The 16,155-nt window shown below is 40.7% G+C and overlaps 1 protein-coding gene across 1 annotated transcript in view; it reads left to right on the top strand.

Annotated features, from left to right (window-relative positions):
* The window catches only part of csmd2 (CUB and Sushi multiple domains 2), a 241,166-nt gene that overhangs the window by 173,147 nt on the left and 51,864 nt on the right, over positions 1-16,155 (top strand). The window contains 9 exon segments of the mRNA XM_084379183.1: positions 1,362-1,556; positions 2,338-2,454; positions 4,352-4,465; positions 9,336-9,431; positions 10,151-10,354; positions 11,213-11,337; positions 13,952-14,048; positions 14,817-14,921; positions 15,125-15,243. Coding sequence (XP_084235309.1) covers positions 1,362-1,556; positions 2,338-2,454; positions 4,352-4,465; positions 9,336-9,431; positions 10,151-10,354; positions 11,213-11,337; positions 13,952-14,048; positions 14,817-14,921; positions 15,125-15,243 — 1,172 coding nt within the window.

Genomic DNA, 16,155 nt, shown 5'->3' with positions numbered 1-16,155 from the left:
GGCAGGGGAAGGCTTGGGTCTAAATAAGCCCATGAAAGGGCTCAACCTGTCTAGAACAGGTGCCCTGGGTGACAGACAGACTGACCACATGCCTGGCCTCAGCACTCTGCTCAGCCATGAAGGGCAGCCTCCTGTCTGGTCAGCAGGTCCCCAGCTTTCAGCTTAGAAACTAGGCTTCTATCCACGGTGCTGCATGTGCATTTTACTGTCAATAAATTATCATAACTTCATTTAGACTGTGTTATAATTACAGGAAATAGACTTGTTTTAAAGCACACACATATTTTGCCTGATTGTACACAACAGGAGGAGGTTTTTGTCCATGGAGCAAATTGAACTCTTCTCTATGTGACAGATGGTGCAACAAGAAAAAAACTAATGTAAAAAACCATTCCAACATTTTGGTCCTCTTTTATTAAAGTTAAAAGACATCACAACAAAGTGGTCGGGCCTTTTGTAAATACCAATGGGATGAGAAAGAAGTAAAGGTTAGTCTAGACCTTCACAAATAGATGCTTTTTAAAATATGAACATCTTTCCTATTTAAAGTTTGCTTTCAACTAGTTGGTGTTGAGATAGTTGAGGCTCTTGCACATATTTCTGTCAGGCACTGAATTGTAAGTGGAAGTTTTCCTGACAAAAAAAAACGTTTGACTCGCCTTCTCTTTTGTATATGTGCGTTAACTCATCAAATATTGAAGTTTGCTGTGAGAGTGGACCGTGTTTAAGATTGAGCTAAATTGCTTTGGGCATTTTTCCTGTGTTTATTTTAGCTGTGACGGCGTGAAGTGTGCCAAATTGACAGGCCTCCTCTCACATGCACATTTTCCACCTAAGAACAATGTGATGGTAGATTGAGCGGGACATCTTTCTTACGACCTCAAGAGCGGTGATTGATATGTGGTTAGATGCAGCGAGTGTGTGTGAGTGTATGTGTGTGTGTTGCTAGAGAAAGCTTGCGTATGTGCATTGTCTTCTCTAGTTGACTGCACAGCGAAGCGTTGTGTGAGAGGCTGTTGTGTGCAGTCAGCAGACCTTGGGCCAGAGCAATGCCACTCTCAATCAGCTGCCTGTCTGTCTCCACCGCCATACATACCTCCAGCAGCCACAGATGAAAGGGCACCGTCAAGGGCTAGAGAGAAAAGTGGCAGTCAGTGAGATATATTTACTGGGAGAGGAAAGCACAGAGTAGCGGGTAAAAAAAGAGGAAGTGAGAAATCAGAGAATATCAGGAACCTCAGGCAGAAAACAATTTCGATTCCAGTTTTGCAGCCGCAGCTTGATGCAAAAATCCTTTTATTAAATACCAACACGCGCTCCCTTCTGTCGCTGATTTTCCACTGTGTTACCTCTCTCCACAGAGAACCCCAGGGAGTCCTGCTTCGAGCCGGGCCTGGTGCGCAATGGGACACGGGTGGGCACCGACCTCAAGCTGGGCTCCACTGTCAACTACCACTGCGACAGTGGCTACACACTAGAGGGAGACCCAACCCTTACTTGCATCATGGGGGGAGACGGCAAGCCGAGCTGGAACAAACCCAAACCCATCTGCATTGGTAAACACTGACATCTGGAGACGGTTGTTAGGAACACAAACCACATCAGTGTTTATAGATTTATCACATGTAAACATGCATATGTGATTATGCGTTTATTGCACAGAGCTATGTCCTACAGGTATATGTATAGAGCTGTGTGGGTTTTGCTAATGTTAATAGATGTGAGGGTTTAGCTTTAATATAATCTGCAGTTTGAAGAGAGTGCCTTACTTTGCATATCTGCTTCTCACACTCATGACTAAACCTGCATCATCCCGGCTGTTCGCTGACATTCCACAACACAGCTAACACGCTGTGCATGATGTTCCCCGTAAAAAAACACTGGTGAAACATCCTCGATGCCACCAAATCTGGCTCTCTCGGTGTGAAACCTGACATGTAACCTGACAGTTATGTGTCAGGAGGAATATTTGCTCACACCACACACATTTTCACACAAGTAAAACACACATTCACGTACTTGGGATCAGCACAAAAATACAAGTGGGAGCAGGGCATTTTTTAGGGAGCTTTAAGCAGGTAGAGGAGATCCAGGCCTCATCTCACCTAGACTAACCCAGAGGGACACTTGGAAAACATTGCAATTTCACTGTGGCAAACACCAGGGACGTCTTCCACCCAAAGCCCAATCAGACAAGAAAAGTAATTTAGGAGTAATGGAACAGAGGGGATGGGAAAGCAGGCGGTAGGGGAGAAATGGAATCTCACACTATTGGCTTAGACCTTCCTCCTCCGTCTGCCCTGTGTCTTCATGTCTCATCCCTGCATCTCTCTCCAGCTCCGTGTGGTGGACAGTACTCTGGTCTGGAAGGGGTGGTCTTGTCCCCTGGTTACCCTGGCAACTACAGTAGTGCACGAACCTGTCTTTACTCCGTGGTGGTGCCAAAGGACTACGGTAAGCTAAAGAAGAACACTCTGTCACTGTGTTGTGTCTTTTTGGTTTTTTTTTAATTTTCAAGCAGATTTTTAATTGTGTGTCCGTGAGTGTTTACAGCAGGGTAATCATGTGTGTTTAATGAAGATGCAATTATTCCAAAATACACAAAATGCCTTTCTCAGGCTCAAACTATGCCTCACTTAACTACATATTCTTTCACTGTGGAAACTAATGAAAGTAAGAGGAAAACCTTTGAGCTTTTTTTCACACCTGAATATTGTTAGTGACAGATGCATAGGAGAAAACAAGTTTGGTAGAAACACACACACACACACACACACACACACACATACTGAATTCTTTACTTGCAATTAAAATGCTGTAGTCACAGGTTTGCCGAATACTTTTTTTCATACGTTTCAACATATAGTAAAATCAAACAGTGATTGATAGTTCCCTTATCCATCTGTCTGTTTGCCACACATACATTTTCATGTTACTTTGGTGGAGCCATTTAATCTCTCAAACTGTAGGCATTACGATGTGTCTTATCTATGTCTGTCTTTCTCCCACACACACCAAAAAATAATTGGTGTCTGGATCCGACATCCTGAATTTTCTCGACTTTTTGGCATTTCCATCTTAAAGGTCACAGCTTGCCTCCAATATGTATTCGTGATACTGTAGGAGCAGCAAATTATTCAGAAAGCACAACAAAGCACAAGTGTGACACGGCTCAAACATGCAAATACGGAAGCAAACACGTTACACTTTCTTACCCATAATGTCCCTTTGCTTCACTCTCTGTCTGTCCTCTCTCTGTTTATCTCCCTCTTCCTTCTGTCCCCCCACTGTCTCTGTAATGAGTTATCAGCATCAGGCGTCTCTAAGGGAAAGCTCAAGTCCTATCATTGTTAAATTACACCAACCGGCAGTGACTGGCATGTGTTTGGCTCTGGGGTACTTCAACCCAGTCTTTTGAATGTCCAGGTCATGATGCCTATTCAGAGGTCCGGCGCTGCTCCAAAACAACTGGGCACCCATCCTTCTTGGACCCTGTCGGCAACATATTTCACTGAATGGAGTCAGAGCGAGAGAGGAAATTGAAATAATTAAAGTCCACATTTGCATTTTCCTGGAAAATGACAGCAAGGCCCAAGGCATTGCACTTTGTCGTGCAGAGTCAAAATTGCTCTTGCTTCCATTCTTGCCGCTTCTCATTAGGCTGATGCACCAGCCCTAATGATAGGCTATTTTCCTTAATGCAGAGGTTGGAGTGGGTGTCATTGCATCCACTGGCTTCTCTTATTGTAGATGGAGATGAAGAGGATGTACAAATGAAGGAAACAACTGTAGTTGAGTAGAAGAAAACAGGTGCTGAGACATATTCAAACAAGTTTAACTTGTTAAAGGTGCTGCCACTTAATGGAGAGCACTAGTCCCCACTTCCTCTCTCATTCATCCTTTTCATCCTTTTCTTTTACTTGAATTATTCACCATAAGTAAACTAGACACAGATTAGATGTGAAAAGGCTGAATATGTTCAGGCAATAGCAATAAAAAAGATGAAAGCTCCATAGTGGAGCTTTAGCTGCATATTGTGCAACAGATTGGCTGCCATTGCCAAAGCCTTTCATCTAGTGACAAGCCATCAAGCCAAGACAGGATTGCTGATCTACTCGTGTAATTTGGTTGTGTTGTCATAACTGCCGGTATTATCCAGCTCACTTTAAAAAGACATTTTGAGTGAAATTGCTGTTGATAATATTCTTTTTGAATGTGCATTCAGCAAAGTAATTTTTATGAATTTCTGTGTCAATTCAAATGGATTTAAGAGTTTTCAGTATGACTGTGATGCAGTTGCTAATTTCAGTCTTCATCTGATGTCAGTTTTCTCTCTGTATGTCTTTTCTAGTTGTCTTCAGTCAATTCGCCTTCTTCCAGACAGCTCTGAATGACATTGTGGAGGTTTATGATGGAGCAACACAGCACTCCCGTGTTCTCAGCTCCCTTTCTGGAGCACACACAGGTAAACAAAAACACACACATTAACATGTGAGCATGCATTCATGTTTTCTGGGGCAGGTATCATACTCTGGGAAAAAGCAGCAATTAACATTGAACCACGGGTGGGCAAAACATGACTGGTCCACACTTTTGTTTCATATTCAGAACCAGTGTGTAACAAATCAGTAAATGTGATCTGACTGTTTGATCTCCTGGCCATTATTTTTAGACATGAGAGGGGACTGAATAAAGTTATAGTTGGCTTCGCCCCATCCCTTTCATAAGAATCCGGTTAAACCCAGAGTCAAATTGCTGACACAGGCAGAGCTAGCGTGGCTCCAGGTGGGCTCCAGTGAGCTGTAAAACAATTCAGCAGTGACAACAACAACTTAAAGAGCCACAGGGATAACATATCAGCAGACAGGCTCAAGAAGACTGTCATGCACATACACAATGAACCTGAATTGGTATCACACAAACACACGTCATGTATTCTGTCTCAGAATATCATAATATATGCGCATGCAGTTATGTAGGTAAACAAGTGCACACACACACACACACACACACACACACACACACACACACACACACATACACACACACTTGTATGCCAGGTTCAAGCCAGGGAAATTAGATTTCCTCACCCCTTCTTATCAAGAAAAAAAACAGTAGCATTTAGTGTACCCAACATTAGCATGACAACTGAAAACAGAGAGACCTACTCAACGCTGCATTAACATCCCAGCAAATTCTAGCATAAATAGCATAAAGCTATGGTTATTACATTAATAATATTGGCTGAACTTGCTTGCAGCTCATTATTCATACAACGGTCTAAATCCTTGCCAAAAATGGCTTCACAGATCCTCTTTCCATATACTAATTATCCTCAACTAAGCACCACAACGATGGCCACATGCCATAACAATTTTATTTTACCTTTATTGATATTATTTAAAAAAAATAATACCATATCATTTTATTTATTTATTTGTTTATTTCAGGCATGTCAGTTAGATCAATCATCACACATCATCTTAGCTTAAATCATACAATACACATGACCGAAAGGGAAAGCAGGAGAAGCAAAAGCTTATCTAGTCCCGCCCCCTAATCTAACTAGAACTAAAGAATGACAACAAAAAAATGAGAATTTGCACTATTCACAAATTAATTATTTACAGTTTAAACTTCAGTTATGTTGTAGTCAAGTCTACCATGAAAAGCTATGGTGTATTACTGGGAAGTTAATTTAAAAGCACAAGAAACATGAGAAACATCTTAGGCTACTCTCTTTCCCAACCCAATGCTGTGACCTTAACCCTTGCTGCACAGTGCTAGATCTTAAACTAATGAATAATGATTAATTCTGAAATGGAGTCATTACCATACCTCTACGCCCTAACTCTAAAGTAACTTTGATCTTATTCTTGACCTTTATTTGAGCATGAGCTTAACCTTACTTCAATCTTTAATCCTGCAAATAATTTCCAAAATCTAAAGTACAGCAGAGTGCAAGAGAAAAAGTGCAAAGATGAAGGAGAACAAACCAGCTCTGTTGGAACAGTGTTGCAAAATCACGGATGTGTGGATGTGATAAATGCAACCGCTGTGTTGATAGGCTACAAAAGAAATAGTTTGACTGGGGGAGGTGCAACCTTTCGAGAGGGGTCGGGTTAAAAGGTGTGTGAGTTGAGGGCAGCTCTCCATCTCAGCCTGCCCTAGCCCTGTGGCTTGACAAAAGCAAAATGATTACTTTGGTTTGTGTCCAGGGCAGCCTCAGAAAATCCAGTTTACAGCTCAATAAACAGGACGCTATATTAACTGCAAACTCCTGGCGGCAGGTTCACAGAGCTCTCTAACCAGGCATGGCAGAGCAGAGCTGACACACTTTGGCAAAGGAAGAGAGACTTTAGTCCACACTCACATGAATTAGGCATAATCCAGAAGCGTGCACCCGTATCTGCCATACAGATACACTGAACATCTGCGAGTTAAAAAGCAAGAGACTTACGCACACAGTCTAAATATACAAGCTGTCATTATGTGCGTACAGTTAATTCATATTTTGGTGGTTGGCAGGATGTTCTTTGTCAAGCATGGTCAACAACAGCAGTCAAAACACCTGTTCTGACCTTGAAAATCATATTAGATTAAACTAGTCACAGCAAAGCATTCAACAATATGTTTTCTGTTACTCTCATGCCTGGTGAGGCAAATCACTCTCAGCAGAAAAAGGAAATTATTGTCAATTGTCTGAGTCAGGGATGACAATGGAATAAAAGGTGTGATAAAATGAGGTGTAGGTGTAAAAGGTGTAGGAAATGGTGTGCAGGCACAAAGGACAAATGGACTGGATCAAGAAATCAAGAAGACTAACTGTATCTTAATGCTAATTTTTATTTTTTTATTTTTTTTGATTTCAAGAAAAAGACATTTGTCACTCTATTGGCCAGCATTTTAGGTTTGCCCAGAGAGTCCATTTAATTGGACTACATTTAAGTTTGAGGACTTTTATCACTAATGTAAATTTGCTACTTTTTTCACTGCTTGAATAAATGCAAAACATGAATCATAAAATGTAAAAATTCACTTTCTGTTATCGCCAATGGGCTAACTTTGGAATAAAAGGTGTGATAAAATGAACCTTTTTAGCTCATACCTTTGTATGGGCTAAATTTAACTCTAAACCTGTTTGAATCCCCATGACTGCTGTATCTGAACCAGGCACTCAAACAGCTGCACACTGAATTTTGACTATTGACTTCCAGCCAAAGTCACATCTCTCCTTGTATGTCTTTCATATGCAAGCATAGTGTATCACATTAAGGGCAAACTGGTTTGAAGCTGGAAAGTGGCCAAAGTGTTGATAAGATACCCGCTGACACACGTTTGATCCGTCTGGATGAATACCTGCCCCGCACAGCAAATTATGAAACACTGTTGCCACAATAGCACGTAGCTAGGTCTTCATCTAATAAACTACCCAGCATGCCTTTGGGACCCAGCAGTGGAACTTGAACAATGCATTAAGAATGGAGCTACCTCAGGACACTGCACTTAAAGGCGTAGGAATACTCACACACAAAAACATGAGTGAAACATGCATGCAAAGGATAGTCACTTACAGACAGACATGCAGACACACAGATGTTGCCTCTGGGGTTAAGCACGTCTGCCTCCCACTACACTGTGACAGCAAGCAGACGCAGAGTAATGAGATCCACTGCAGAGAGCCAGTCAGCATCACACTGAGAGAAAGACAGAGAGGCAGAGAGAGAGATGCTCACACTTTGTATCATGTTCGACGTCAGTCAACAAATAGTCTTCCACCACAGTAGATACATCATAGGGGTTTTCCTTGTGTTTAATTATACTGGTGATCATGTAATAAAATATCCTCTTTCTAAGGATTTAAATTACAAACATAGATTCTGCAATGTTCTTTGAGGAATGGTTTTATTTTTTATTTTTTGTAACCCCATAAAGTGTTGAACCCCTACATTTCTGAGTGAAACGCCCATAATCCAATGATTAGTTTATACAGTATATATGGTATCTGGTAGAGCACAAACCCCACAAAATACTGTACATTTCAGATAAAAAAACAAACGAATATCACATACAAAGACCAAACACAACAAAACACTAATGAAATGCTGTCTGCATAAATCAGTTTTCATATGCTATTTGAATCAAAACCTGACTGACCAAATGTGCCGATTCAAAACCTGGAAGCTACAATGACCAAAGCTCAAACACCCTTGGTCTTGAATTTTGACAGATGGACAGCCACTAAGCCCTGGTCAGGACTACACTGCAGGTGACAAACCCAACCTCAAGTCATTCTAGGAGAGGTGTGATCTCTGCAGCTGGTTCGAAAGCACTGAATAGTCTAACAGCAACATTTTAAACCAGCTGCTGATTCTCCAGTAATGATTTAATAATTGGTACTGTGAACAGAGAGTTACAATAGTCCAGCTGGGACAAAACAAAGAAATGAACCGTATATTACAAATATTTATGATCAGAGATAAACAAGAACTTGACAGTGAGCTAGATGTTGTTCAAGGCTCATATGATGATCAGAAATAGCTTCTAAGCTCACAGAACATGACTTGATTTATTGTTGGAAGACTGCGGTCTGCTGTACCTGTGACACGATGCTATCAGGACTCAATAATCAGGACCTCCATTTAGCCACAATGTAGCTCAAGGAAATTGTTGGCTATCCAATAAGTTTAGCAGCTAAGAACAGTCCTGTTTGACAGTTAAGTATTAGGATAATCTTAATAACCACCATGCATTTGCATATTGTGGTATTCCTTAAAAAGACCACTCAAGAAAGTTATATTTCCATCACAGTAGGTCCTTCTGTGAAAGTTATTGTCACCTTGCACTGCTCTCGACAAAACAACAGATTTTCACTGAAATCACACTCACACATTTTTTCTACATTTTTCACACTTTTTCCTGATATACCGTACATGAACATAGCTCCTAAATATATCCATACTCAGACCTGCAGTATGTCCTCTTTCACACAATCGCTAGTCCCATGCTGAAGAATTGAGTCCCTAAAATAATATCCATCCATCCATCCATCCATCCATCCATGCACCCGATCCCAGCTGACATTGGGGGACGGCAGGGTACACCCTGGATAAGTCGCCAGTTCATCACAGGTCTCCTAAAGTAATAAAACACTAAAATTCCCACTTGAATTTACACTAGATGGATGCTATAAATATTAGATTCTTAGCTGCGTAGGTGATAACATGGCAATTAGGTAGCTAAAAACTATGGGATGTACCCACACAAATATAACCTGAAGGCAGCACTTTGCTAAAAACATTACAAACACTTTTTTTAACTTTTCCCCATCACAGGCGAGTCGTTGCCATTAGCAACCTCCAACCAAATCCTGATCCGCTTCACCTCCAAAGGCCAATCCAGCTCTAGAGGATTCCACCTGGTCTACCAGGGTAAGTGTGTAACACAAACTCTCAAAAGCATACACAAACAAATCCCGCTGCCTTGTTTTTTTCTTTTTTGGAGTCTCTCTGCTCTAGCAGCCGCAGTTCCCCTCCAGTATAGATTACTTGCTGAGTGATTTCGATAGGATTCACCAGGTTTCAGCTGTGATGTGCTTGCGTGTGTGTCGGCAGAAGTGTGCACTCTGGAACATTAACACTGCAGAAGTATAGCAGTCTGTTGAAAAGGTTGTGCTTTAACTCCCCTGCTCCTCTATTTCCCTAAGAGGGACTTTTCTCTTGAATTGTTATTTTCCTTAAATAATGCAGTGTACCAGAAATGACATTTGCTGCAAATGTCCAAAGGCAATAGCAGCTCTGGAGAAAGTTTAATGAATAAATAATTATTTTTTGCATTTTATTATAAGTAAGCTGAGGGAAGCACAAGGCAAAAAAGCTGAATATAATATGTTGTATTGTATAGTTGCGATCATTCAGACAGTCACATCCATTATAACTGCTTTAACAAATTGCTCCACTGATCAATCGGAGGTTCTTGGATAATCCTACTAAAAAGTGAGTTTTTTGAAAACTACTTTTAAAGTTGAGAATAAACTGATCAGTCAGTGACAGAGAGAAGTAAAACAGCCTCATATTTTCTTGGAAATGTCACAGAGAATGACTTAAAATCCACCTGTAATCACTGTGTCTTTCACTCTTTTTCTCCACAGCTGTGCCACGGACCAGTGCTACCCAGTGCAGCTCAGTCCCAGAGCCTCGAAATGGCCGGCGTATGGGTAACAACTTTGCTGTTGGCGCTGTGATCCGCTTTGAGTGCAGTCCAGGTTATATGCTGGAGGGGTCCAGTGCCATTGAATGTTTGACAGTTCCCAATGCCCTGGCACAGTGGAACAGCTCCATACCCAGCTGTATAGGTAGGGCATGAATACTCAAATACAGACAGCAAACAGACTCACAAACTAAGGCACATACATAATTCTTTGTTTGTTTCTCTCTCCTTCTTTCTTGGTTTCTTTCTTTCTTTTTTTCCCCTTCACTTTATTTCTTCACTTCTGTCTAGTCTGTCCCACTTGATGCGTTGAGTTTCAAACTCTCGTTACTCTGACACAGATGTGAGCTGTCAGCTATCGCCTGTAGCAATGCAGCGAGATTCAGCTACGCGGCTCACAGGTGGCAGGCTATGTTGAGGGTCGTAGATACACACAGACATCCACACACGCTCTTATGAAGATATCCACGTGTATATACAAAGACACACACTCTCACACACTACATACAACTATAGCAGATGCTCCTCTGCTGTCACCAGATGTGTGAATGTGCAGAACAAGCTGGGAAGACAGTGTTTGAAGACTTTAAACACTCTTTAGGAGTGTTACAGTTTACCATTCTAGTTATGATTTAATGATTTATGTTGAGTGAGTCCTAAAATCAAATTTCTCTTAAAATATACAAAAAAACTTCTCAAAAAACTTTTCTTTTTGAAATATAAAGTTTTGTCATGATTTAATGTTTTCTAATCTCTTAGTTTACTTGTGTGATCATCATCCTGACACTTGTTTTAAGAAAATTCCTTAATCCTTCTTGCAGAATCGCATCTATGTTTCAGGAAAAAAGATTAAGGGGGAAGATTAATATTAACATATCTTTTTATAGTAATCTCATGCAAATTTATGCATGCTTGTATGCATATACCTAATCTTGCTCTCCCCAGTCTGTAGCCATGATACATTTGGTACACTGCTCAGTTTTTTGTTTTTTTTTCCTTGCAGTTCCATGTGGAGGCAATCTGACCCATCGGACTGGCACCATCCTATCGCCTGGCTTTCCTGAGCCGTACCTCAACAGCCTCAACTGTGTCTGGAAGATAACTGTTCCTGAAGGATCAGGGATCCAGGTTTGTAAAACCTGGCATTAACCTACCTCCTCAAACATGGCTTAAGTCAATGAGTAAATCTGAGACATATTCTGTTAACAAGAGGGTAAATACTCTACCCATCAAAAAACCCAATATTTTTCAATCCAGATGCAGCCCAAGGACGTGAGGGTATTAGGGTAGAGGTCCTCTTCCTTAAGAGATTAAAGTAGATGCTGCAATACCATCAGTTATATGATCATTGGAGAGTTTATTATATTGAAAGAAGGGCAAAGAACAGCAGTGCTATTTTTATTTAAGGCTCAATGGAAAAGATGTTTTTGCTCTTCTCCCATCTGGCTGTGACAAAAGCTTAATTTACCAATTTACCAACTTCCCTACTATTGATCTGATTCGTTGAAGTTAGCCCGTGTACGACGTTGATAGTTGGTCCAGTCACCAAGTATTTCTGATGATAAGTACCTGCCCTTTTCCAAACTGTTACCACAGATTGCTTCCCCGAAGGTTCTGTTTAACAAGTCAGAAAGTCAGGATACTAGCTCATGATGAACAAGGGTGAAAACCGTTTAGTGTTCAGATCAAAGATTTTAGATGTTATAATAAGCAAAGGACTGTTTTGAGAAGGAAAAGGGAAATCCATTAATGGCAAGTATACTGCAGATTCATAAACATGTAACCTTGCTACACACCAGATATAAAAGAAACAGGGAGGCTGAGCTACAGTGACCAACTGTACGAGCTCACTTAAAACATATTGAGTAACCCCCTTTTAAAACAGTCTCTGTCCAGGCTATTGAAGGCACTTAAATGTATTATTTACCTGTCACCTTTACAGCTCTGCACGGTCTTGACAACAAGCTCCTATGTGGGGATATGTTTTCAGCTTACATGGGCTAATTAACAGAGCTACCCACAGTATATCAAGGTATAGCATTTAAAGTTTTCAGGGCACAGGAGAGTTGCTAAATGATAGAGTCTATACGCTTAACAGAGTCTCAGAATTTAATTTGGCAGATCACTATACCAGAAACTTCAGATAGCACAACCTGAAATAAATTTGTACATAATTGCCTCTTCAATTACTTTACTTTCCATTCTTGGGAGTTAATTCGGTTTGCATATTCTTATTCTTTGACGCGTGTGTGATGGAACTCCAACAGGAGCCTTGGCAGACGTCCCTGCGGGTCTGCCTGACGGAAAGTTTTTAGGCTTATGCTTCAGCCTCTGTGGCTAATGACCTCAGTGCCGTCCCTCATCTATTAGCTCCTCTACCTCAGCTGACTGTCCTTGCAGGTCAAATACACAAGGTGGCCCACAGGCACACGTGCTGCACTACATACTAACATCACAATAGCTTTGAGGTGAATTAGCCCAAGAATAAGAACAGAGAGCTGACTGTACTGCACACCCCCTGAATGGACCCTTGAACATTTGGATACCTGACTGGAACCAGAATAGTTTGGTAGTGATATATGAGAGTTTGTGTTCTTTAGGAGACCGCCACATACCCACACTTCACAGCAGACGGGTCACAGCCTGTGACCAAAATGTGACGCCTGAATCCTCCTTATACCTGCTATTCCTATTCCACCTAATCTCTTTCAGACCTCTTTCTTCTTCCCCCTGTTGCTCCTCTTGTACCAACTAGCAGAGACACATTAGATTGGAGTGTCACGATCAGGAAGAGAACTTAAAGGAGCGAGATGCCTCGCCGGCACATTTGCTGCGGCCCCCCTAATGAAAGATCAATCTGTGATCTGCGTCGTCTCCCCAGGATGCGCCAGAGCCCCTACCGCCCCTTTAATTAGCTCGTATCCGATCTATAACTATCAGAGGCAGGGGAGAAGGCCGAGGAATGGATGTGAGAGGGAACTGAAGGGAAGGCTTGGAGAGAGCAAAAAAAAAAGAAGCAAAACTCATGTACTGTTGAAGAAATGGATACATTTCTTTCAAGGATATAGAGCCTAAATGGCAGAGTGTTGCCTCTTTCACTCATTCTTTATTTATTTTAATTTGTAAGGCCTCTGGCAATTAAACAACTTTGGTTAGCTTTCAAGAGCAAAATCAGTTTCAATGTTCTCTGCAGCTATTATAGAATTTTCTTTACTCCAGTCCCCACCACTTGAACACAGCCTTTCAAAAGGGTGTTTAAGGTAAAGAAAAGACATTTTAATGTCTATTGCACAGTGGCTGTTGCTTTCATGAGAATTCTGAACTATTGCTATTTGTTAAGTCCTTCAGAGCTTTTATCATTTTATTTTTCACCTTTTTATTCACTTTGAACAGCATACAATGGAAAAAGAAAGGTGTATTTAGTCATTTGAGACTACCTATCAAGGCACCGAAACAATGCTTGATCCTGTGAAACACTGAATGATAATGATGATGATAGACAAGAGGATTTGCAGGTGTTGTCCTGCACTTAGAAAAAGCGTGTGTCCTGTGTCAGGGCTAAGACAACAGCCATTTTATAAAATTAAAGTGGTTACGAGCCAAATGGCCATGCTTCTTCATTCATAAATCATCAATCCTTCAACCTCACATTTGATTTCCCAACACATACACACCCTTGACCCTACTGTTACTGCTCTGCCTCCTGAATCCTATCCATTTTTTTTACTCTTCCCTGTCTCAGATCCAGGTAGTCAGCTTTGTCACAGAGCAGAACTGGGACTCACTGGAGGTGTTCGACGGAGGAGACAACACTGACACCATGCTCGGCAGCTTCTCAGGTATTGCTGTACATACAGTCTGTGTTTGTGTGGGTGCAATTATTTTCCTAAATGTCATGTCATTAAGGAGATTTTTAATGCCCATATCTATATCTGCCAAGAGCATTGAAGCTACCTAATAGTGTACTCAGTTCTTACAGAGCAGCATGTGACCTGGAACATATACTATATTTGTTAACCATCACATGCTGTATTTTAAAAAAGAGCCCCTAATTTGGCACAGTTGGAAACATTGCTAAATTAAATTCAGAGTAAATAAAGGCAGCCAGTGTACTCGTGGGAAATTGCCTTTCTTCCCATGGCAAAATCTTGATATATTTCTACGATGGTTGGCCTTATTTGTGTGGAGTTACAGTGGACGTTTGTTTACAGTATCTGTGTTACGCTTCTCATAGTGAGGATACAGGAAAGGGAATTCTCCTTTTGTTTGTGCTTGGACTCAGACCAAAAGTAAATGTTAGATGTACCCTGAAGTAAACAGATGAAAGAGAAATGCCAGACTTACAAATTCAAGTTATTAAACGACCAATTTTAGGTCACACTGTTTCTGTAGAAAATGCTTTTTTCTCTTTATTTTTAGCTGATTACATACAAATGCCTCCCTTCTTTTTCTTTAAAAAAGTGTGTAGGCCACTTTGTTATGCATCTGCTTTCCCAAATAACCTGATGCACCCATTTAGATATTTGCCAGTAGCTTATACAGTTAGTTATGGTTAGCCTATGCAGGAGATAGCATTGCTAAACTCCACTGTTAATCTTCTCTCCAAGGCACCACGGTCCCAGCTCTCCTCAACAGCACCTCCAACCAACTCTACCTCCACTTTTTCTCTGATATTAGCGTGTCTGCAGCTGGATTCAGGCTGGAATACAAGAGTAAGTGAGAAAACAGTTCATAACATCCTGACCACATGTTTCTTGCTGGCTGTCTTTCTCCTCGAGGTGTGACGTATTTCCTGCTATGTTGTAATTACATTTTGAATTATATATATATATTTATATGTCTGTATAGTAATCAAATAGGCTTTATTATTTTTCTCTCTCTGACATGTATTTTTATTTGTTCTTTGTGCCCTTAGCGGTGTCTCTGACCAACTGTCCAGAGCCGGTGGTTCCTATGAATGGCATTAAGGTTGGGGAGCGTCTTCAGATGAATAATGTGGTGTCCTTTCAGTGTGAACCTGGATATACTCTACAGGTAACATCTCCCAGCTTCTGATATGATTTGCACATAAATGATCATGAAAATATGTTGCTTTTTTCAGTGTCACTCCTGTCAGTTTTCCTTTTCTTCATTTTTCTGCTCATACTGTATCACAGTAGTGGATAAAGCAGACTGTCAGAGAAAATAAACTGCGGTAGACTGGATGGACTGGATGATGTAGCATTTAGGCATTTTAAAAGTTCATCTGCTGACTTTTACTCATAGGTTTTGGTCCAGATTGACTGTATTCTGCATGTCTCTGCACAGGAGACAGTTGGTGACATCTGTGGAACACACTGGATACTGTGTTTTCCACCAGTCTTCAGAAGTATTCAATTTGACTTATGTCACTTCCTTCTTTTTGACTGGTTTTGATTTACATTTCTTAACTGTAATATAGACATTAGTCCAATAGCTCTGACAGCGTTTTTGTAAAGTTTAATAGCATCAGAATGAGAAGCAGATTTTAGCTATAAAATGATCTTTCGAAAATGATTTCAATTACATTTTTTTTTTTCTTTCTCGATTACCAAAGTAATTACTTCATATGTAATGTGATTTATCATGGGAAGGCATCGCAGTCATCCAGAGCTCCAGCAAAGATTTATTTCACCCATTTCCTATTTATAATCAAATAATATTTTCTATTATTTCAGGGAGCTGAGGTAATGCTGCTAACTTGCAATCATGTAAATGACCAGAAATTCTCAGAGAATTTGCACTAAAGGCATTTTCCAGGACTATTATGTAAATGTACCCAGATATAAGTTAAGTTACTAAAATTAGAGTCAGCATTAGTTATAGATATTTATTTTTTTTGCACAAGTTGCATCAGTCATATTGTTAAAACACAGATATCCAGCCTCTCCTTCACTTTGCATCACACTGCACCGGGATTGGGCTCAC

This window comes from Pagrus pagrus, assembly GCF_965226575.1.
Source record: "Pagrus pagrus genome assembly, chromosome: 17".
In the NCBI taxonomy this organism is placed as follows: Eukaryota; Metazoa; Chordata; class Actinopteri; order Spariformes; family Sparidae; genus Pagrus; species Pagrus pagrus.
The sequence above is the reverse complement of the archived record's forward strand: the minus strand, read 5'-3'. Positions and strand labels throughout refer to the sequence as shown.